We start from the raw sequence: 23,157 nt of genomic DNA on the forward strand, positions 1-23,157 counted from the left end.
AAAAATTAAGACAAAATCATTAATATCAGCCGTATTTTTATGTTATAGAACAAGGAAAGCTAAAATTTTAATATGTGCGATATCAGATAATATCAAAATATCAAAATATCAAAGTCTCAATAATTAGAATAGTGTCACAATTTATGTTTATGTATATGTTTATGTACATTTTATTTGAATGCTTGTAAGTGCCAAAAAAGCTATTTATGTAAGATTAAAAATATGGTATTAAATAATTGGGTATAAATGGAAAACCAATCTGTATTATTTTATATTCATTTTTAACAATTCTATTTGAAAATTTCCAGCCGTCATTCCTTTTTTAAAAATTTTAAATAATAAATATTCTTATAAATATGATTTTTTAATAAATTGTAGGTAGACACGAGATATGTAATTGTACATTTGCTCACTAAAATAATTATATTAAAACATTTAATTTATTTATGACATGCGCATCGATGTTGGGGGGAAATTATGATTGTAGCATGTCCATATTAAATTGAATTCTATATATTTTTGTTATTGATATATTTTTTTGCTAAGTTTAAAGTTTTTAGCTTGTTTAAGTGTTTCGTATTACATATGAATAATTTAAACAAGGTTATCTGTATAAAACGCTTAACTGTTCAGTATTATGTATTCGCCGCAAATAGCTTTTCTTTATATTCAACCATAAAATACTTATTATTTGACCTTTCGTAAATTAAACTAGTGATCCTATTGCTTGTTATTTTAAAAATTATATCTTTTTTATGTTTTTTATTGTAACAAATTTTAAATTTTGCATTATCAAACTTTTTATACAATCTCTACAAATGTAATAACATATAATCTCTGATGAATTGATGAATTGCACGAAAATACGGGTGAATATAAGGGATTTTAACTTATTTCATACCACAAGATATATAGTAAAAGCTCCTTAATTTAAATAAAGATGATTTAAATTATTATTATTATTGTATAAAAAAAATTCATTCTGGTTCCCTCATAATTTTTTTCCTACAAATCTTTACATAATTCGAAAAAAATCATATTTTAAATAAATATAAAATAAGTCATCTAAAATTCGAGAGAAATTGACGAAAAGAGCGAAATAATTATTCAAATAAATTCAATTTAAACTCACTTAACACACTAAGGACGGGAAAGGTATTTCTACCCGTTCGGTCGATTAATGTTTAAAGATGGTAAGGGTATTTTTACCTTCTGCGCCGGCCTTATTTTAATGGCAGAAAAGGAGGAATTATCCAATGTTTTTTTTATGAATATGTATTATATACCAATCTCTTTATTAAAGACTTACCTATATATGTATACGTAATTATCAAATCCCGTTGTCATCCACTGGTGTAAAAAATACCCATCCAAAATGTGTTTACTCCTTTCAATTAATTCAAATTTCAGATTTAATTCATTGTTTTTGTTATTTTGTCAACAGAAAATACAAATTTCTTTCAATTTATATGGGAAAAGAGTCTGCTCAATTTCAAATTAAAGGGCTTTTACTGTACTACATTGTTCTTGCATTCATAACTACTAAGTCTGAGCATATTCCTCATAAGTTGATTTAAATATATGTAGCTACAAAATTCTATAAATGGCATCTCTATAAACTGTAAAAGAATAATGAATGATAGCAGCAGAAGATCTATGTATTGCTGTACATAATTTTGCTTTAAAAAAGTGTTTATAAAGCACATTTGAGTTAAATTTACTTTAAAACCAAAATGTACTATTGAATTTCATAAATTTTCAACTTTCGCATTTGTGTGAATAATTAGAAAAGTTTTATAAATTCAAAACTTTTAGAATCGACCAATATATCTATTTATGTAAATATGGGTGTTCATAACTAGTAAATATGTGAATTTACGTGTTCTAGCACAAATAAGGAATTGTTTTTTAATTTAACCATATAATGTTTCAAACGTATTAAATGTATAAATAAATAAGAAATAAGACAGCTAAGTTTTAAGCTGAATTATCTTTAATATAGTAAAACCTCAATATAACAGGCTAAAGGGTATTCTACTGTCATCCATTTAAAATCATAATCAATTCATTCATTCGCATTTTTTTCTAGAAAAAGCCAGACCAAACCTAACCGAATCCTTTGTATTTTTGCAAATGAAATTTTCAGCAATAAGTAGAAATTAGGATAACTTATAATTTTCCACCTTCTGTGTGCTTTTGTTTGTTTAAGAAATGTTACTGACGGTAGCTTTTCCATTTTAGTGTTAATAATTGTTGTTAAACATTTTCAATTTCTGACCCACATTAGATGAAAAAAGGTATACGTTTTTAAAAAAAATTCATTATTCACAATTTGAAATAACACTATGTGTAATTTACTATTTTATAAATGTTTTTAAACTCTTTTATTATAGTCCGCCTCCGTAGTGTAATGTTCAGCACGCTCTGCTACCGTTCTGTAGGTCCCGGGTTCGATTCCCAGTGGGGGTAAAATAAATATAAGTGATTTTTTCACTGTTTTATTTATTCAATATTACCCTGGACTGGTACCTGAAGCGGAGGGCTGATCACCTTTCCTTCATGCGTAAACGATCAAGATAACACTGCGTTTATATGATGCAGTGCCCTATGCACCATTGGGTGCGGATAAGGGTTTTATTATTTATTATATATGTATGTAATATAAATAAACGAAGGTTTTCTGAAATTTTGTTAATTATATTTTAGTTTTATTATTTTTTCAAAATGAATAACCCATAACATTAGTATGATACATAGACCGATCATTTTGTCTGTTGAAAGAAGATTTAAAAATCGAGGATTTTACTTGTATTTATTAGGATATTTCTAGCTATTTTAAACAGAGTCAAATTATTAATAAATACCTTCAATAATCATATTTCAATTCAAAAATCTTACTGAAGATTATTGCTGTAAATAAACCCATTTACTATTAATCTATTTTAAAATTATTGCTGTTTAATGAGTACTGTATTAACCTTTTAAACGCGTTAACTTTGTTCCTAAGAGACGCTCGTGCGCGGCTGTATTTCGCCGTTTTTTAAATGATTACTTTTATCATGTATTTAGTTATGAAACGATTTATTTTCCTAAACAAAAACGTTCAATGGGATTCATTGTGCCTTTTTGGTACTCTATAATACACGTGTGTCACATTATTCTTAAAATATATCGTAATATAAACAAATTAGATCGTAACATAAATAAATCAAAGCACGCATCGTGTGTCACTCTTACCCACTGGCGATGCGTAGCGTCGAGAGTGAGACAGATATAGGGCATGATTATGGCGCGGACTAATTACCGACCACAAGAAAAATCAGGGATCTCTTGTTTTATTTATCCTTGTGATGTTACAAATTATTAGTAAGATATTTCAACAGATGTCATAAGGCCGAGGATTGACGTATTATTTTATCCAAAGTTCCACACCATGAAAAAATCCCTCCAAGTTGAACTGAGGTTCGAAACTTGGAGCAAAGTGAAAACACAAACGCTTATGTCAGCCGCGTATGGGGCATGTCTTGTTAAAACACATACGCTTATGCGAGCCGCGTGGATCCGGTTAACAAACACTTTTTTTAAACATTTGCTTTTTAGGAAGGAATTTTGCTTTATAGTTTCATTTCTTCATTTGATCGGGAAGTATAATATATGTATAAGAATGTTGAACTTAAGAATTATTCACCAAAATCTAGAAATGAGTTACGGATATCAAAAAAGACTAAGACGGTCGTCAGCCCCGTAAATGCCCAGACTTCCATATTCTTCTTCATCTTTGATGAGATGTCAAAAACTAATATAAAAAAGACTAACATACGGTGGTATGTATTTAGTTTTCTTGTTAAAAGTTTTACCTTGTAATGAAAAATCCATAAAAAAGAAGAGAAAAATCCAGATCCTCACCCCTTGTAACCACCCTCATCCATATTTTTCTAGTAAATTACCATTGTTTTTTACCCCAATGTGCTTAAAATCAATATAACCACAACTCATTTTATTAGTTTTAAGGAAATTTCCAAAGAAAATAAACAGATATTTGGATAAATTTCTGCACTTTCCTATGGTGTTGTTCATCCAAGAAACGTCACTTTGAAGTAATTTTTTTAAATTATCATTTTTACTGTTTTTCATTATGTTGAACATAAATCGTTAATTAAATTTGTAGAATAAACCCATAGCTATTTTTTTTTGGTAATCTCATTTTATGTTTCACATATCCATACAATAATAACACGTTTATAGGCTCCATCTTAGCATAACATTTTCCTTAAATCTAGTCATAGAAAATTAATTATAACTACCGTATTATCGTAATATAATAACCTATCCGTGAAATATTGTATAACATGAAGCAATCGAAATTCTTATGTGTATTTAATTTATCAAAATAACTAAATCTCTAAATTAAAATATTTTTTATAATAGTTATTGTATATATACAAAGCACTCCCTTGTAGTGAGTGATGGAATTGCTATTATGGTTGGATTTGTAAATATATATACTTAATTAGGCTTAAAATTTGGAAAAAACATATTTATGTCTTACGGTGTCACAATAAAATAAATAAGATCTCTTATTACTGTGTTTTTTTTTCTGGTAATGGTTTTTTGAAAATTGGACAAATATATATGTAAACCGAACATCGTTAAATGTATTTGACATAAATTGCAAACATTATTTTTCCATCATATAAAATTTTGTAAAATTGTGTTTTCACATTTGAATTTTACATATTAATCGCAGGGTTATTTTACTGTTTCAAATTTTAAAATAATATTTAGTAAACAGTACAAAATAAAAATAAAACACAAAAAATATATTTTTCAATGATTGTAGAATTCGTCATATTTAGCTTGCATCGATTCACACTTACATAAATAAAATAATGTAACATATTCCAAAATATTTTTATTATCACAATAATAACAAATATCTATTGATTTTTTTAATGGAAAATAAATATTGACACTCTTATAATGTGTGGAAATATTTCAATTTATTAATTGGGTTGTGTTTAAAATTGAAATAGTTTTGTGGCAGAGTGCGGTTCGAATCCATAGTCTACCACGACACTAACCATGAGACCACAATCCAACTCAATAGACTTAGGAGTATGATGAGTTTAGGCATACATAATTATTGATTTGTACTCATTTTGAGATGTTATGTATTATGACAACATAATTGGTACTACCCTTGTTTAAATCTGTCCAGAAATAACGGAGATGTAAATAATGAAGCTCTAAACAGTTGAATGACACAGACTTTATGAGGCTTGAGAGAAGTATATAAGAGATGAAAGAAGAGTTAGGATCAGCAGAGGGGATGATATTGAAACACCAGCTGAATTTCCTCGTCCTGGAACCAGGATACTGATCACTCCGGTACCGCTTCCTAAGTTACCATTGTTTACTGGTTGGATTCCATTTCCTAAAATTAATGATACATTAAATATTTAAATACTTTTACTAACACAGATTTCACTGAAATTTAATAAAATTTTCAGTCATCAACACTCCCTCAGACCATTAACATCTCTGTGCATACGGCCTCAACCGTGGGGCCATAAAATATCAGGTCAGATAGCATATGGCCACATTTAGGGCGTAGTGATTATTTCTTGAATATTTCCAGATTTAGACTACTAACCCCATCTATTGATGGTACAACACAATTAAATAATTTATCGGCTAGTTACATGTTTTACCGACTGAACAAACAATGTTTTAAAATGTCATTAATATCTTACTACTCGAGAGGTTAAATAAGGAAATGAAGAAAAAAAATTCAATGTCTTGCTATAGTGATTAAATTTTACCTCTTTTTCAGGTTGATGTCGAAAAATATCAATCCTGAATTTTGTTTTTTTAAAACCTAAATTTGTAAAGAAATTAATTTTCTACAGGTTTGGTACCAAGTTCAGCCTAATGTTAAGAATAAGTATAATTAAAAATTATGGCTTATGCAAAATGATTGGAGTCCCGAAATCTGGAATTAGACTGTTACAAAAGAAAGATTGCTGTTTTTAATCAATGGAATTCTATTGGTTATTACAAAACGTAGGAATGCTAATAATACTGATGGAGAAAATTAAGGGGCAGCGTGGTCCAGGCAGAAGGCAAACATCTTGGCGCGCAACATAAGAGATTGGACCGAGTTGAGATATGTGGTAGGACTGTTCCGGGTCGCATAAGATAGAGAAGCCTTCGCCAAAATGATTGGCAAAATCGAGACGATCTGTTACAGCACAAGAAGAAGAAGCGTAGCTACTGAGTTACAATAAACATCAATAGACACTACATGGTATCGAGACGCTTTTTAGTAACTTTATGCAAATGAAGTAACCAACCAATATTGCAGAGATCTCCTGAGCAAGCTCTGAAGTATGTCTTGAAATCTTCATCTTCTACCATAGTATTGAGGTGAATGGGATTACTCTCACAACCTCGATAAAAACTTGCCACTTTTCCTGCAGGATTCTGAAATGATAAGACTATCTATGAGAACTAATACAAATGTAGATTTTCAATATCAAAAAAAGACAACTCTCGACAACCTTAGTTTTAATAGATTTATATTATCCACTGACACTTCGTGATGGAATTGCATTTTTAATTTATTATTAGATTAAAACCAATATTTTTAGCTTTTCCACTTTTTTATTTGACCAGCGACCGGGTTTCGTCGTTACCGACATCATCAGACTGGTGATGTCGGTAACGATGATCTGATGATGTCGGTAACGACGAAACCCGGTCGCTGGTCAAATAAAAAAGTGGAAAAGCTAAAAATATTGGTTTTAATCGAATAATAAAAAAATAATAAACCTTAGTTTTCTTTGAAACATAAAATAAATAAATGAGGTAATTTTTATAAATTAAAAACACTAGATCAATGGATTATTTTGTCAACATGCTTATGGAAAAATTAATAAAATAAATAATATTTTTTTTGTGCGATCTGTAATTGAAAAACAAATAAATTAAAAAATAAAGTCATTGATATTTGAAAAATATGTTTTATTTATATTTTTATGAATCGATTCAATGAAAAAATCTAATATCAATAAAATTATGTTTTTATTTCATTTTATTAAAACTCATCGATAAGTATAAACAAATTATAAATTCATCAAATACTTGATTATAAATTCAATTGTTTATATTATTATTTATAATTTATCGTCAATACCCTCGATATTTGTTATCAGCTAAAAGAATATAGTTTATTGACTCATTCTCTTTAATGATAAGAATTATCAGTTTCCAATTATTGCATTGTGTTTATTAGTTCTAGAAAACATGCAAAAATTTAAAATGTTAGAGAAATAAATAAATAAATTGTTGTTTTTTAAATCTGTCCATGTTATCTAAAAATACATTGTCATAAATTCATTGTCGTGAATTCAATAAAAATGGTAATAATATTCAATTAAATGTTGGAAAAGTCACAGTTTATTATAAATTTATCGAGAGTTCATAATCATCACTGAGGTTATGTAGTACATAGAAATAAAGACGTTAAATGTATACACAGAGATTGAAAGTGCAGTACTTGCCTTATATTCCTGACGTTTAATGGTACAGTACTTAAAAGGACATTCAATACTGTTGGTACCAGGAGCTGATGATGGACTGGTCACACACACGTCTGAAGTGTCGGAGGCAGACATTGTGCATACATAGCACTGTAGACCTGACGTCAATAAGAATAACGGAAATTAACATTAGAATCATCAAATCGAGTCAACTATAATCCTGTGGTAGTGTCTCACATGGATTCTGAAGTCTATAGTTCAATTTCTCTTTGTTTTAAAATGATCCCTATTTTCTACTATGGTACACTTATTATTACAGAAATTAGCTAAAACATTCAATATTGTTACGGTTTTATACTTAACATAAGTAATTGACAATTTAAAATTAATGAGCTATAAAATTAAGTTATTAAAAAATGCACCTGCTGTTGTGTGAATTTGCCAACTTTAGGCATCGAAAATTATTTAGATAATGATAAGACTTTTTTCCTGTAATCCATCTTTTTTTTATTCTCGGTGGCTCTACAAAATATTGTTTTGTTAAAAATGCAAACATAATGTAAATCACTCAAAATGGCACTTGAAACCTTTTCAATTTCCATCACAACACAAGAATATCATTTAGTTTTTCAAAGGCTCTCCCCCCTCTCAAAAACATTTGCATCAAAAAAAATATTTATATTATTTATCTTTAACAAACACAACATTATGTCCTTCTTTTTTCACCATTGAAAAGATATATATTAAAGCATAATTTACCTAATGCAGATCTACAGGCTATTAATAACAATAAACACAGGATTTTATACATTTTAAATTATTACTTGAACTCTGTATGAATGACAACCCATAACTGAAAAAAAACTCAATTATTATCTAATCTAATTCATTGTGTTATAGATTATCTTATCTCGAAATAATTCATGATTGCTTCCTTAATTATTGCATTTCTTAGTACTGATTCATAAACTATTTGAAAATTATAATCCAATTTTGATTTGATGTATTTTACGAGAAGAATAATAAAAATCTTTGCTTTTTTTCAACATTACTTCTGTCAATATTGATTTATAACTAAGACATCATCAATGATCAATATGTTTTTTAAATAAAAAAAAAAACTAAAGATAGAAAAAATGTGTTATATACTTTTGATTTTGGCTATTTTCAACCTAAAGATACAATTTACATACTAGAACTTTTTTTTTTCGGTAGACATATCGCTCACTCCTTTCAAGAACGTCATAAATCAAAATTCGTCAATTTTCAGTTGTGCATGTTTTCAGAATGCCCAGAAAATGTACTATATCCCAGCAAAAGAGGCATATTTTTAACTTAATATTTACCCGTTACAGGGCAGAAATGTTGTTTTCGCATTTTGAAGAAAATGTATTGTTTAATTATTTTTATAAATAAATTAAATATTTTTCAAATGTAGAAAAAACCTTCGGGTTTTACCTAAAAAGATTTGTTGCACAGTAAAAAGTTCAATAAGTGGCTTGATATTTATTTTTAATACGTTGTGTTATATTTTTAAACTTTAAAATCGTTCTCCTGAAAAATCAAGTATTTTGATTTATGACGTTCTTGAAAGGAGTGAGCGATATGGTAAAAATCAGATTGGTAATTAAAAAGCTGAAAGTTGTGATACATACATGAAATAAATACATATAAAAAATCAGTCCCAAAAATGGCATGCATTTTGCATATTAGCTCAAAACATCTAGACAAAATCATTATTACTTATTATAGGCGATATTTTAATGGCACAAAAGTGGAATTATTAGATAATATTTCATTAAAAAATCAGTGGCGTCAACCACTGAGGGGTCTAAAAAAATCTCATATTTTTCATAAGTTTTTTTTATCAATTTGATTTTCTCTCAATTTTAGAAAATGCTGTTGATGTGTGGCCATTACTGTGGGTCGTCATCATGTATAAATGTACATTACATTGGAGATGATGTTTGTACATAGGAATAATGCTTTCTTGGTAAACTAACCGATCACATTGTTTCTTACTTAAAAAAATAATTTCATTTACAAATGTATTTACATTAAGATCATTTTTGTCAATAGGTACATTACATTGTGCATCAAATGCAATTTATATGTACTTACTTCAGCCTTCTTCCTGTGTCCAGTATCAAACAAAGGCCTCCCCTTGGACTTCCACAGTTCTTTGTTGGACGCGACTCTCCTCCAGTGCAGGCCCAACACTTTCCTAATGTCATCGGACCATCTTGTCTGGGGCCTACCCACGCTTCTGCATCCTGTTCTAGGCCTCCAGTCAAGCACCTTTTTCGTCCATCTATCTTCAGACATACGTGCCACATGAGCTGCTCAGTTCCACTTTAATTCCGCGATTCTTTGAGCCACATCTGTTACCTTATTCTTTTCCCTTATCCAAACATTCGTTTTCCAACCCCTAAGGGATATGTTTAGCATCCTACTCTCCATTATCTTCATTATTTATCTTTGTGTTATCTGGAGTTTATTTTTATTATTAATGTTTAATAAAATAAAATAAAAAATATTTATTTATTTTGAAATATGAATATCGTATCAGTTACTAATAGATGGAGTGAGGTCACATATCAACAAAAATGTGTAAAAATATTTTGGCCCGAACAAAACTCATATCATTGGGTTGTAGCATAAAATATCTTGTGATGCCGGATGCCGCAAGCTTTAAATCCGGAATTGATTTTCCTACGGTAATAAAATATGTCTTGTTTTGTAATTAAATATATAAAGATTATTTTGACATCTTAACATAGATGAAGAAGAATATGGAAGTATAGGTATTTTACAGGGCTTATGCCATGTCATAGGCTGGTTTAAATGAACACTTTATACATGTGTAATGTGTAAAAAATTCATCATTCTACCCACGATTGATAATCTCAAACTCTAAAATTTTTGGAACATATAATTCATCTCATGACTCTGTATATCTGAGTTCACTGGAGCCATCTATGGTTGGATTGGAAAGCTTTTTATTTAGCAGAGACCCTTTTATTTGGATGTATGCAAGATCCTCCTCGAGTTATTTTACATACTGGGAAACGCCTGAAAATGTGATTTTTAATTTTAGGCACCTTATAACTTATATATTATGTATTCTATAATTGACACGTTCTTTCACATGTGAACTCTCCGCAGCATCTATGTATGTTTGAATTGAGTGAGATAAATTAAATAACTTATTCCTCAACCATTTTGTCAAAGCTTCCATAGTTTTTCAGTAAATCTTCAGATTTTTTTTTGTAAATTGAGAATATTATTTTAAATAAAAACAAAAATTGTAAGCAATTTTATTTTTCGATTATTATCAAGATAAAATTAATTATTACCTTCGACAAACCGTTTTTGTGGAAATTAAAAGAAATATGGTCAGCGATACATTTAGGAGGTGGGGGGGAGGGGACAGGGTGGGGACTTTTTAATGGAGCACTTCAAGGGTCTTAAGGAACACTTATTTACGGCGAAAATTAAAACCATGAAAAAATGAGGCAGATGTCTAACTAGTTACTATAAGTCGGCCTCGGCAAAAACGTTTTAAAAAATATTGTTTGGCTTCCAAAAGAAGACGTATAATATGGTACAACTGGAATCGTTCTGTGCAATCAGCGTACATAGCTATAATATCAGTCGTCCTATACAAACCTAGATATCTACAACATATGTTTTTAATGGAGCACTTCAAGGGTCTTAAGGAACACTTATTTACGGCGAAAATTAAAACCATGAAAAAATGAGGCAGATGTCTAACTAGTTACTATAAGTCGGCCTCGGCAAAAACGTTTTAAAAAATATTGTTTGGCTTCCAAAAGAAGACGTATAATATGGTACAACTGGAATCGTTCTGTGCAATCAGCGTACATAGCTATAATATCAGTCGTCCTATACAAACCTAGATATCTACAACATATGTTTGATATGTGTAATTTAAAAAAATATATATTTATTCCTTCTGATTCGCTACTCGCTATATTTCAGTGGCAATAAACGCAGAAAGACATTAACGAGACAAAAATAGCATTCACTGTGGTCAGAGAAATTTTAGTGGGGACAATTTGAAGACAGTAAGCAAAAAGGTCAAAATGTCGTCTTGCGATTTTATTTTTCACTTGCGAATTATTTAATTTTGATATTAGGTGCCATATAGCACACTGCGCTTAGATCACGCGTTTGCACATAAACAATATTGTTTCGGATGGTTGATTGGATTGTTTACATTTCGAGTTATAATTTATGTATCTCTCGGTTCTAGAGATTACTCTAAATAAGCATTTAGTTGAATCTTTTCGTGTCATTTACTCAACGCAGAACAACTGCATTTATCGTTTGTCGATTTCCATACATCCTTACAGCGTTATTTTGCGAAGTTAAAGCAGAATACCATCTCGGTATATAAAAATAATAAAATGGTAAGTACTCTTTCATACTTAAAAAGCATAACATTATTATAACTATGTGCCTACATAAAATTCAATTTATACAATCTGCATCACTAAATCTAATGTGTCAAATATCAATTTGGTGCAAATTTGATTAAAACGTAGTATTTAAAAGTATCTAAAGTAATTTCACGTTATGTATTTCCCTTGCGAATGATATATTTATAGAAAAATATCTAAAAATGTATAAAAAAAGATTACCTTGATTCAAAAATTCATTGACTTACTGCTATTTTAAAAATTCATCATATTTTTTACATTCAAACTGTGAATATCAATAACTTCGAAAAAATATTTTTTATTTATTTTTCAATATTTATTTATAACAGCCTTATTTTTTGTATAAAGTTTATGTTAAAATAAGTATATCTACATAAATACTGCCTTGGGATATTTTTTTAGACAGATATAAATTTACGTTCGAATTCCAATTAAAAATCTCTTTATTGCAAATCAACTAATAAACTTATCGCAGGTTTCAAATAAATTTCGACATAAACGAATCGATGTTTCAACAATTATTTGACGATAGCTTAATTTATTTATATTTATTACTTCCCCCCGTACACATGACAAGCGACTGTCGCGCGGCGTAATAGGCGTAAACGCGCGACTGTCGTGCGAGTCATCTGTCATGCGTGCGGGGTCTTATTTTTTCACAAAATGCACATTTCATATAAGTTTTAACAATTTTCTTTTCTTTTAAGACCAGCGAAGAAATAAATAAAACCAAAATGTTGCCCCTAAAAAAAGATCTCAGCTATAACTTTCGGTCCTGTGAAACTGAAGTTGTAGAGCCATTAGGGGGGACCCAAACTGGTAAGTGATACCAATGATAAATTAATATACCATATTATAAATAAAGTATACATTTGAAAATATCTATTTCAGGTCACATACCAAGTTGGTTAAATGGAACTCTGCTGTTGAACGGTCCAGGTTCCATAAAAGTTGGGGATATGGAATTTAAACACTTATTTGATAGTTTAGCATTGCTTCGCAGGTACATCAGATGTTTTTATTGGTCATTAGATAAATGTATAAAATAAAAAATCTTATATTTTTATTTATTTAATTAAACTCAAACGGATAATGTTACTCCTTGTGGCGAAATATAAATATATATTAAATGACTCAAGAGAGAGCAAGCATATTTTTATATGAGGATATATAAATATTTTCTTCTTATTTATTTTAGACAATATAAATATTAACTAATAGTTAAAACGGTGAGCATTATCACTCAAACCAGCTTCTGCCAGGTCGTAAGCCCAGACCTCCATATTCTCTTCGTATAAAAATATGCTTCATGTCTGTTAGACATATAAAGTTGCTTTATTAAAATTTACTTTTTACAGGTTTCATATTGACAATGGAGAAGTCACGTTTCAATGCAAATTCCTGCAATCAAAGACATATCAAAGAAACCAAAAAGCCCAGAAAATTGTAGTAAATGAATTTGGTACAAGTGCTGTTCCTGACCCCTGTCACAGTATTTTCGATAGGTTTTTAATTAACTTTTTAAATGAAATTGTAAAAATATAATTAATTTTCTTTTGTTAAAATATTTAATTATTCACTAAAAAAAGAAATCATTAGGCATCAAATTTATCAATGATTTTTCATAACGTTAAAATAGAACCCACCAACAAAATAATTTCAATATATTTTTAAAAATCTAATCACATTCTATAGGTTTTCAGCATTATTCAAGCCTGGTGAAGGAATGACTGATAATGCGATGATATCCATATATCCATTTGGAGATGAATTTTATACATTCACTGAAAGTCCCATTATTCATAGGTAAATAACAAAACACATTTAAAAAATAAAACATTATTTAAAAAAATATACATATATTATCAACTCCTTTTTATTATTTTTTAGGATAGATCCAGAGACTTTACAAACGACTAAAAGATTGAATGTTTTTGATTATGCATCCATTGTATCTCATACATCACACCCCCATGTTATGAAAAATGGTAAAAGTCCATTATATTTCTTTTTTCTTTTTTTGACTCTGCATCCAAATAGATAAGGGGCACCGTACCAGATTGATGCAATTTCCAAAGGCAAGTCCTGCAATCTAAATCTGAGAAGGGAGAAGAACATTCTTGAAGGGATACAGATGATATATGTGTACTTTGAGTACAAATAATATTTACTTTTGCATATTAATATAAATACTGCTGAGAATGGTGCAGATCTCAATTTTCGCTTTGAAATACAAATAAAATTTCTATAATGTGGCATTTTTGCTGTGGTAGAAAGATTACAGAGAAAAACTATTTTACTAGGAGACACCGTGTGGAGGTTCTTTCCGTGATCTTTGAAGATCTGATGGAAAGAGACAGTAACATAATTGATATCAAATACTGGAATGTAATCTAGGAGTTATGTTGGAGACACAAAAATAAGAAAAATGACTACAGTTTATGTAAAATACAATTTTATTTCATCTTTTATTTATTTCAGGTGATGTTTATAACATTGGATTATCAATAACTAAAACTGGTCCAGCATACACAGTTGTGAGATTTCCAAATATAAAAAATGGTTGGTACTTACTAATGTTATTGTTCATATTTTCAATCCAAGTTTTAAATAGACCGGATCAAACCTCAGACCGGATCAGACCACTCCATATTTATTTAATAATTGAATTATCCATATCAAGTGAGTTTTTAATATTAAAAATATTAACTATTATAAACATTTTCTCATTTAGAAAACATGTTTGACAGTGCGGTTGTGGAAGCACGAATACCAGCACAGTGGCGCCTTAACCCTGGATACATGCACACTTTTGGTGAGTCACCACCAAATGAAGTTTTATTAATCCATTTTCATTTTTTTCTCTCACCTTTTATCTGCAGTTACTGGTAATCAGATCGAGTGAAGGTGGAGACTGACCGGAGCATTTCGTCGTAACATCACTCGCGGTGAGCATCAGCGAGCATCCAAAACTATGGATGGAGCACTCGGCTCGGTGTACTGACTGCCTGAATGCTCGCATCGCAACATGTTACGTTACGACGAAATGCTCCGGTCAGTCGCCACCTTAATACTTTTAATCGATGCAATGTTACATTGAGGACAGGAGTAATTGTGGAATGTGAATGTGCCACTTCACAGTGTATATTTACATACGAACTTATATAATTTCTCTGATACCCTCACGCATAGCCTTCCTTGTCATAAACACGTCTCACAAATTTGCAATTCGCACATGGACAAGGTGATCAATGCCATTTAAAAAAGCAGATTAAGTCAGTAGAAAATTTAATCCAGAATCAAACCTAGCATAACCAATCAGTAATCAGTGGTATAACACTATATTAGTCTGTTATCTATTTTAACAATTTTATAGTTTCAAATAATATTCTTGTTATAGGGATTACCGAGAATTTTTTTATAATAGTGGAACAGCCATTAGCGATTTCCATTTTACAATCTGTGAAGGCACAACTAATAAATGAAAAATTGTCCAGCTCCCTTAAGTGGTACATGGATTATAAGGTAACCATTGAAACATATTTTTAAGTAATATGAAAATAATTAATCTGCAATGTTTAATTCTTTTTATTGCTATTTTAAGACGCTGTTTCATGTGGTCAGACGCTCTGACGGACAAGTGGCTAGAACGTTTCAGGCAGACACTTTCTTTTACTTCCATATTATAAATCAATATGAACAAGATGATCATATTGTTATCGACATTTGCACTTATAAAGATGCATCGATGATAGATTCAATGTATTTAGAAAGTTTAAAGGTTGGTATAACAGACAAATTTCTTAAACCAATATTTTGTTAATTTAAATCAGAAACAATTTTGAAACATTTTCCCTTTTACTACTAGTGTTAAATACTTATGTTTATATTTTTTACATATTCATTTAATTTTTCCAAATATTAAGAAATCAATTCATCCTGGATGATTTGCAATCAGTATGGTTATTATCGCACCATGTAAATATCTCTCTTTCAACGACTTTTAAGTTGAAAATATTCATTATGAATATTTAGCTAATGTAATTTTTTTCCCAGAAAATCCAAACCGATCCGAAGCAAGCAGACTTATTTCGAAGCACCGCATTAAGATTTGTTCTTCCATTAGCTGATGATAAAGTTACCCTATTAAACACTGATGCGACTGCATATTCCAATGGGGATAAATTTATCAATGTTACTCCTGAAAACCTGTTTTCTGGAAGCTGTGAATTACCCAGAATTAACTACAATGGATATATGGGTAATATATTTATCTATTTCCATTATTTACTCTTAGTAGGTATGTTACGTAATTTCTCAAAAGATGTCTCTGAAAGTCAGCTTCTACATGTCTTTTATGTCAGATTCATCCCAAGATATGTCTCTGCATGTTTCAATAATGACACATCAAAAACTGAATTGGCCGGTAAAGTGACTAGAAATGTCGTATAAAGATGGAAGAATCGTCACAAGCATGGAAACATGTTAACACAGTTGTGACAGTTAACGGTTAATTAATTTTTTAAAAACAGTCATCAAGAGTTGTTGCAACATATCTATCAGTTATTGTAAAATGACAGAAGCAATTTAAATGAGACAGGTGGAGACACTCATTCTTGAATAAGAAAAAACTTCATTTCAGCACCTTTGTTCTAGATTTTTTAAAGTTACTTTGTACAAAAATATTTCAGTAGTGTGGGGTTTCTATTACTTAGAAACAATATGATTTTCTTTTTAGGTATGTATTATAATAAAAAACACTGAAATTTCTTACTACCATAGCCAAACTGTCTTAAATAAGATTAAATAATAATGTTTGTTTTTTAGGAAAACCCTATCAATTCTTCTATGCTGTAACAGGAGACATTGAGAATGACAATTATGGAGGGGTACATATATATATTTAAAAAAAATATTTGCACAAAATAATATTAACTGCCACTTTGAAAATTGTTATATTTCTTTGTAGATTTTTAAGATCGATACAAAAGAGAAAACTGAAATTTTGTGGTATGAAGAAAACTGTTTTCTCAGTGAGCCAATATTCGTCCCAAAACCAGATGCAAAGGTATTATTATTTCTTATTTAATTTTTTAAATCAACCACATTCACCTCCAATAATTACAATATGAAACATGGTTGTTTCTCCCAGAAGAGGTCCCAAATTCTCAACTGCGTAAACATAAAAATGGATAATTATTCACATTAATAATTTAGTCAATTACTTCACATACATTGAACTCTGAAGCTTTACATGATATTTCAACTGAAATATGATATTTAACCTGACAACAGTTTTTTTTTTTTAAATCAAATAATACTCATTGAATAAATTTCTTGGATTATCACAGTCATTCAACTTGTAATTGTTTTGTTCTATGTTAAAGTTTTGCAAATAAGAGTATGGTATAATAACATAACACAAGTAAACAATGGCATAATAATGCAACTTTTATTTTTTTTATTAATTTTTAGTTTATTTTATTACATATTTTTACCTTTACCATTTTTACAGTACATACAAAAAATCCCACATTGACAGCCTGTACTCTGAGAAACAATATATAAAAACTAAATATTAAAACATAAGTAAGAAAATTAAAGGAAAATCTCCAACTAATATTATTTTCTAAAAAAATTCACTATTACACATTTAATAATTTCTTCATTTTTCTACAAACATAAATCCATATGTTGACACTATGATTAATTAATTAATAAATCAATCATTGTATCAACTCACCATCTTCAAATATACTAGATAAAATCATTGACATTTATCTGATGTACAATTCAATAGATAAACAAATCTCTTGAAGAGAAGGCAGCTAGCCATCCCTGCATCTTTGGAGAAAGAGTTGTTGAGTTCAGGAACTCTTTAAAATTTCAAATTGAATCATCACTATACAGTAAATTTATAGAGGACAGATTCACATCATTGACACGGGTAAAACAATACATCCATGATATTTTTTTCATTATTTTTTAAGGTCGAAGATGATGGAGTGATATTATCAGCAATGATTTGGGGCAAGGAGAGAGAGAATGAAGTAGGATTATTAGTTCTAGATGCGCACACATTTACAGAATTGGGTAGAACAACTTTCTGCACTCCATCCCCGGTCCCCAAGAGTCTTCATGGATGGTTCCAAATAAAAACGCCAGAAGCTTCAACATAAACGGCATAATAAACTATCCAAATAAAATATGTTTAGGACTGTTCATTTATATGTTGCATGTTGTGTATTATTTTAATCAAAATAATCTCGATGTCTCCAAAGAGTTAAAGTAATAAGTATGTATTGGGCATTTTTATATTTAAAAATGACAAAATAAAATTATGGTTAAAAAGACAGATAAATCACTGGAAACATATTTTTAATTTGTAGTTACATCTGTTTGCAGTTGAATAAAAGAGTGACTAACTACAAGTGAAATAAATTATTATGTTTTTTTAAGTTGATAATAAATGTTACAGTGTACTTTATGTACCTACTTCAGTGGTTATTTATTATTATATTTTTTCTTCTTTAGTTGTAAATTCATGACCGAGTATGCTCTTTATACCATGTACTCTCCACTATTGGTCTCTGGATGCCAGTTTGGAGAGTCGCTATGAGTGTAAGATCTATGGCGTCATTGATCTGGGACCACATGGAGCTGAAGATGTTCGTCTTAAAAACTCACAATTATTCTAGTAGAGAGTTTGGTGTGTTTAACAATCTGTAGAATTCTCAATATATATCACAAATACATCTCAACATAATAAATGAGTTCTCTGCAGCATCTATGGTGGAGTTAAATAAGCTTTTTATCTAGCAGAAACTTGTATATTTTTAGATGGAGACTATCTGAATTATTACACATACTGGAAGATGCCTAAAAACATGGTTCTCAATTTTTATGAAGGGTTTACATAATTTGACAAGTTATCTTATTCACATTGATATTGTGGTCAAATACATTTATGTTAGTGATGGTTATGCCCTATTAACACATATCGCTCACTCCTTTCAAGAATGTCATAAATCAAAAAACTTGATTTTTCAGGAGGACGTTTTTAAAGTTTAAGAATATAATACAATGTATTAAAAATAAATATCAAGCCACTTATTAAACTTTTTACTGTGTAACAAATTTTTTAATGTAAAACTTGAAGGTTTTTTCTCCATTTGAAAAATATTTAATATATTTAAAAAAATAATTAAACAACACCTTTTCTTCCAAATGCAAAGATAACATTTTCTGCCCTGTAGCGGGTAAATATTAAGTTAAAAATATGCCGCTTTTGCTGGGATATAGTACACTTTCTGGGCATTCCGAAAACATGTACAACTGAAAATTGACGATTTTTGATTTATGACGTTCTTGAAAGGAGTGAGCAATATGTATTACTTTATTTAAAAAATACATTAAAAAGTAAAAATTCTGTGTGTGCAATAAAAGAATGATTACATATGTAACGAAAAGCTACCAATAATAAATGGAAACAGTTTGATTATTATATTCTTCCAAAGATGTCGCGTGTAAAGGGTTTGTCCAATCCATAGACTATAAATTGAAAATACAATTTTCAATTTATAGTCTATGGATTTTTCTGACAGATATCTTAAGAGTAAAATCTATGCAATAAGCTAAAATTCAACATAACCTGAAATCGGCGATTTTTTCGATTTAACTTGATAAAAAGTACATTTTTCGTAAAACATGAATGCCGCAATGGCCGGTAAAAAAAAGGTGTCCTGGTTTTTAACTGAGAATGGCAGAAAATTCGTAGCCGGGACCGTGGTTGCCGCAGGAGCGGCATCCATGATCGGTCTCTACGTTCCACAAACCTTTGGAATTGATTACTATGTTGATATTGTGCATTTATACAAGTAAGGCATTTTCTAATATTAGTTATTTAAAAATCAAATATCCATGCTAGTCATTATTCCATTTTAATCGACCGCAGAAATGGATTGGCAAAGTAATATTTACTACATCACATCTACTAATTTCAACCTATATTTCGTTGTGAAATATATATATTGATGCAGTCTGGGTTAGCCTTGCAATTAAAATTTGTTGATTGGTTTAATGCTAAATACTGAATAGCTTGTGTTGTTCTCCTTCGCCTCAGTAAAGGCCGATGCTAAGAATTTCATTAGACACTTCTTAGTATCAATTTGTCATGTTTCCACATCCTGAAAATGTAGTGTAACGTAACAAAGCGATTTGTGATCTTTAGATAAAATTGTAATTTTGTTTCAATAATGTCGTTTCTGAAGGTTTAATTTTTTGCAGATCTGGTATAAAGGAAAAAGTTCCACTTGAGATAGAAAAACGAGTTCAGGAATGTGCCAGCATACTAAATATAAGTCAAAGCAGAAGAAAGTACTTGAAACCATTCATGGTTTTTGGTTATGATTTATTTCACACAGGTAAAATCTAATTCCACTATCGGTTATTCTAAAATACGATCTGTTTGGCATAATGTTTACAAAGAGTAACCAAGTTACTCAAATTTCTAATGCCATTCAAATGCTGATAGTATATTTGTCATATCGTAAATTACAAAAAATGAAAACAAAATGCTTAAAAACTTTTTTTTAAAACCTAAGACGCTGGCCTTGGGATATCTCATACATTTATATGCAGTATATTGTCTGTAAATTTCTAATTGTCAGTCGCTACTTAAAATTTATTTTCATTAAATTTACTTTTCAGGGGTGCATAGTTCAAAGTTTGGTGTATCACTCGGAATTCCCGATAGTTTTAAATATAAATCACCAGATGATATAGATAAAGATGACATTCAGGTAACCGCAAGTTACTTGCTATTAAAAATAATACAAATATAAGTTAGTAATATTAATGCAATAATAATTGAGTTGGTATTTGGCAATTTATGTTTTTATCCTCTGCCAGCCCTTCTAGTATAGCAATAAGATTTCTTCTGTAGCTACCCAGATAGCGTAACATACTCATATATTTATTTTAAGGTGAATATGAAGCCCGTCAACTGGACATCCGAGCAGGGAAAAATGTTGGAAGATGCTCTCGTTTTACCAGAAAAGCTGCAAAAATTCGGCATCTGCAGAGAGATACTAATGTCTATGACACCTAAGTTCTATATTGACTGCACCACACCATCCTTGGTACTTATATTTTCTTATGTGCTCGGAAAGACAATTAATGAATCAAAGAATTTTTATGCCAGACCGGCCGGCCTTCGTTATACGATGTACTCCCTCGTATCTCTATTTGGAGCAGGAATATATTTCCTCTTTAAAGACGGAATGCAAGTCTATTACGAAACCAAAATAGACGAGAAACTGGCAGATCTGGGACCGGAGTTTGCGGAGAGCGGTGTGGAATTCTACGATAAAATTATCAAGCGAAATATCGCCTTGCGTCACTTCATGGGTAAAGAAGGGGAAAATGTTTATTCTTCACTCGGAAATGAGAATTTCTTCATACGCCATAAAAGAGTACCCCTGAATATTCGAAAGCAGTATTTTGAATCGAGATTAAAAGAATTCCAAGCACAAAAAGATGGCGAAACAACAGTGGAGAAATAATGAAGTTGCACTTTGGGTTAAGTCCCAATTAACTTTAAACAAATAGTGGACTGATTCTGCTCTCCCAAAGGGATAAATTCCCAGCAGATGCTGCAGCAACGCCATGCTTATTCTGTTAAGTTTTTTGTTTGTATTAATTCAGTGAGAATTATAAGATTAGAGCTAAGTAATAGAACCGATATTTTAAAGAAACCGATAATCGTATCCTTTTTTTTTTAAATGGTAGGTTTGATCAGATTATGTATTTTACACCTCAAGCAACAATGGGATCAATCTTAAAAGATATTTGAATAAAAAATTATTTCAAATAAAATTTAAATAATCTTTTGATCAAATTCAAAAATTCTCTTCCCAAAAGTAGACTTTTAAATATTAATCATTCTTGGAGATAAAGCCATTTTCCTTGAAACCATTTAATTTTCACATTATAATTATTACAGTAAGATGTATGCGGTTCTTTTATGTCACAAAATAGAATATCACAAATTTGGTGCTTTAAATATTAAATTGATTCCATACATGACTGATCATCAGATTTAACAATTTTACAAGTCTTAGCAATTTCTTCTTCCTGTCAATGTAATGTCTTAACTACTGATTCCTAACCGAAAATATATCCTCATTTTATATTACTGATTGATATCTATGCAGATGAAATTTGCATCATGCATGAGCGGGGTGTAAAACATGAAATTTTCAGTAGAGCTTAACCTGTTAACCGGGCCGTCCGCTGTCCAATTACGCAACTTGTAACGGGCGCGAATACTGATTCACTCCGTGTCTTAAATTCATGTCGAGACATGTATAGATGACAAATACCTTTGTTGTTCGATAAATATACGTCCATATAAATAATATAATAAACATATATTTCAAGGACGTATTCATATGTCCTTCCCGTACCCGATATTGTTTCGTTGGACGTATTTATGCGTCCCGCCCGGTTAACAAGGTAATGTAAGTCTATTTGCGTCCTTCTATTCTGAAGAAATATGGTTGTTGATATTATTTTGTAGTATGACCGCTGTTAATAAGCATGAATGACTTTTTTATCACCAAGTCGCGTCAAATCTATATCCCTGAATACAGATACTTAACCTTACTACATACAGAGGAAGCTATCAAAAGTACATTTAATTTCAATCTCTTAATAGTTGGTTGCAAGGGTGTTAGATGTGTCATTGTTCCCATTCTGCTTGTGCTGTAAGCGTGAAAGTACCAGTATTTTACGAAGAATATTATATTGTTTGTACATATGTTTGTTATTATATGAATAGGAATTTTGAAATAAAGTTTATTTTAACTCTTTACTGATCTTTCGAATAGTATTATCAAATCCTTTTCTTGGTGGTTTTACTTTTCTGCAGGCAGATTACAATAAATACTTTCATTCATCATGCCCATGTTACTCAAGCTTGTACTAACATGGGTATGAAACCACAAGTGCCACAAGCCACCATTGTTATTCTCCTCCGCTTAGTAAAAAAGTCCACCTCCGTGGTGCAATGGTTACCGTGTTTAGCTACCTTGCTATAGGTCCCGGGTTTGAAAATAAATATTAGTGATTTCACACCATATCTATTTAATATT

General features: G+C 30.1%; 3 protein-coding genes across 8 annotated transcripts; 2 read left to right on the top strand and 1 right to left on the bottom strand.

The window, feature by feature from the left end:
* Nucleotides 1-5,120: 5,120 nt before the first annotated feature.
* LOC148305930 (uncharacterized) lies at nt 5,121-12,277 on the bottom strand. 4 transcript variants are annotated; one of them, XM_088265863.1, is made up of 4 exons: nt 12,206-12,277; nt 7,563-7,699; nt 6,354-6,483; nt 5,121-5,434 (listed from the first exon to the last, which is right to left on the bottom strand). In XM_088265863.1, the coding sequence occupies exons 2-4, from the start codon at nt 7,674-7,676 to the stop codon at nt 5,271-5,273; spliced, it is 408 nt and encodes a 135-aa protein (XP_088121989.1). In that variant the 5' UTR covers nt 7,677-7,699; nt 12,206-12,277; the 3' UTR covers nt 5,121-5,270. The 4 variants fall into 4 exon arrangements, with proteins under 4 accessions (XP_088121989.1, XP_088121987.1, XP_088121988.1 ...); XM_088265861.1 differs by lacking the exon at nt 12,206-12,277 and adding an exon at nt 10,898-11,017; XM_088265862.1 differs by lacking the exon at nt 12,206-12,277 and adding an exon at nt 9,663-9,775.
* On the top strand, nt 11,744-18,499 carry LOC148305931 (carotenoid isomerooxygenase-like). 2 transcript variants are annotated; one of them, XR_015838083.1, is made up of 15 exons: nt 11,744-11,974; nt 12,712-12,823; nt 12,896-13,007; nt 13,363-13,509; nt 13,700-13,810; nt 13,895-13,992; nt 14,486-14,566; nt 14,739-14,819; nt 15,405-15,529; nt 15,609-15,785; nt 16,061-16,265; nt 16,832-16,893; nt 16,974-17,072; nt 17,995-18,299; nt 18,394-18,499. XR_015838083.1 is itself a non-coding variant. In XM_088265858.1 (14 exons), the coding sequence occupies exons 1-14, from the start codon at nt 11,972-11,974 to the stop codon at nt 18,181-18,183; spliced, it is 1,602 nt and encodes a 533-aa protein (XP_088121984.1). In that variant the 5' UTR covers nt 11,744-11,971; the 3' UTR covers nt 18,184-18,499. The 2 variants fall into 2 exon arrangements, 1 of the variants encoding a protein (XP_088121984.1); XM_088265858.1 differs by having other exon boundaries at nt 17,995-18,499.
* Nucleotides 18,500-19,601: 1,102 nt separating this feature from the next.
* Nucleotides 19,602-22,875, top strand: LOC148305932 (transmembrane protein 177). 2 transcript variants are annotated; one of them, XR_015838084.1, is made up of 5 exons: nt 19,602-19,881; nt 20,291-20,427; nt 20,714-20,805; nt 20,989-22,096; nt 22,163-22,875. XR_015838084.1 is itself a non-coding variant. In XM_088265864.1 (4 exons), exons 1-4 carry the CDS (start codon nt 19,712-19,714, stop codon nt 21,565-21,567), a joined length of 978 nt encoding a protein of 325 aa, XP_088121990.1. In that variant the 5' UTR covers nt 19,602-19,711; the 3' UTR covers nt 21,568-22,875. The 2 variants fall into 2 exon arrangements, 1 of the variants encoding a protein (XP_088121990.1); XM_088265864.1 differs by having other exon boundaries at nt 20,989-22,875.
* The last annotated feature ends 282 nt before the right edge of the window (nt 22,876-23,157 follow it).

Source organism: Brachycentrus maculatus, unplaced genomic scaffold, assembly GCF_059751285.1.
Source record: "Brachycentrus maculatus isolate JH-2025_06_01 unplaced genomic scaffold, ASM5975128v1 h1tg000258l, whole genome shotgun sequence".
NCBI classification, from domain to species: Eukaryota; Metazoa; Arthropoda; class Insecta; order Trichoptera; family Brachycentridae; genus Brachycentrus; species Brachycentrus maculatus.

Bases quoted from the DNA above. Each gene is read 5' to 3' on its own strand.
- LOC148305930 (XM_088265860.1), bottom strand. From the start codon at position 8,352: ATGTATAAAATCCTGTGTTTATTGTTATTAATAGCCTGTAGATCTGCA. The intron at 7,700-8,300 runs GTAAATTATGCT...TATTGACGTCAG, and splicing joins AGCCTGTAGATCTGCATTAG to GTCTACAGTGCTATGTATGC. The intron at 5,435-6,353 runs GTTGGTTACTTC...CATTAATTTTAG, and splicing joins AGGAGATCTCTGCAATATTG to GAAATGGAATCCAACCAGTA.
- LOC148305931 (XM_088265858.1), top strand. The intron at 13,510-13,699 runs GTTTTTAATTAA...CACATTCTATAG, and splicing joins TGTCACAGTATTTTCGATAG to GTTTTCAGCATTATTCAAGC. The intron at 14,820-15,404 runs GTGAGTCACCAC...TTCTTGTTATAG, and splicing joins TGGATACATGCACACTTTTG to GGATTACCGAGAATTTTTTT.
- LOC148305932 (XM_088265864.1), top strand. From the start codon at position 19,712: ATGAATGCCGCAATGGCCGGTAAAAAAAAGGTGTCCTGGTTTTTAACT. The intron at 19,882-20,290 runs GTAAGGCATTTT...AATTTTTTGCAG, and splicing joins GATATTGTGCATTTATACAA to ATCTGGTATAAAGGAAAAAG. The intron at 20,806-20,988 runs GTAACCGCAAGT...ATTTATTTTAAG, and splicing joins TAGATAAAGATGACATTCAG to GTGAATATGAAGCCCGTCAA.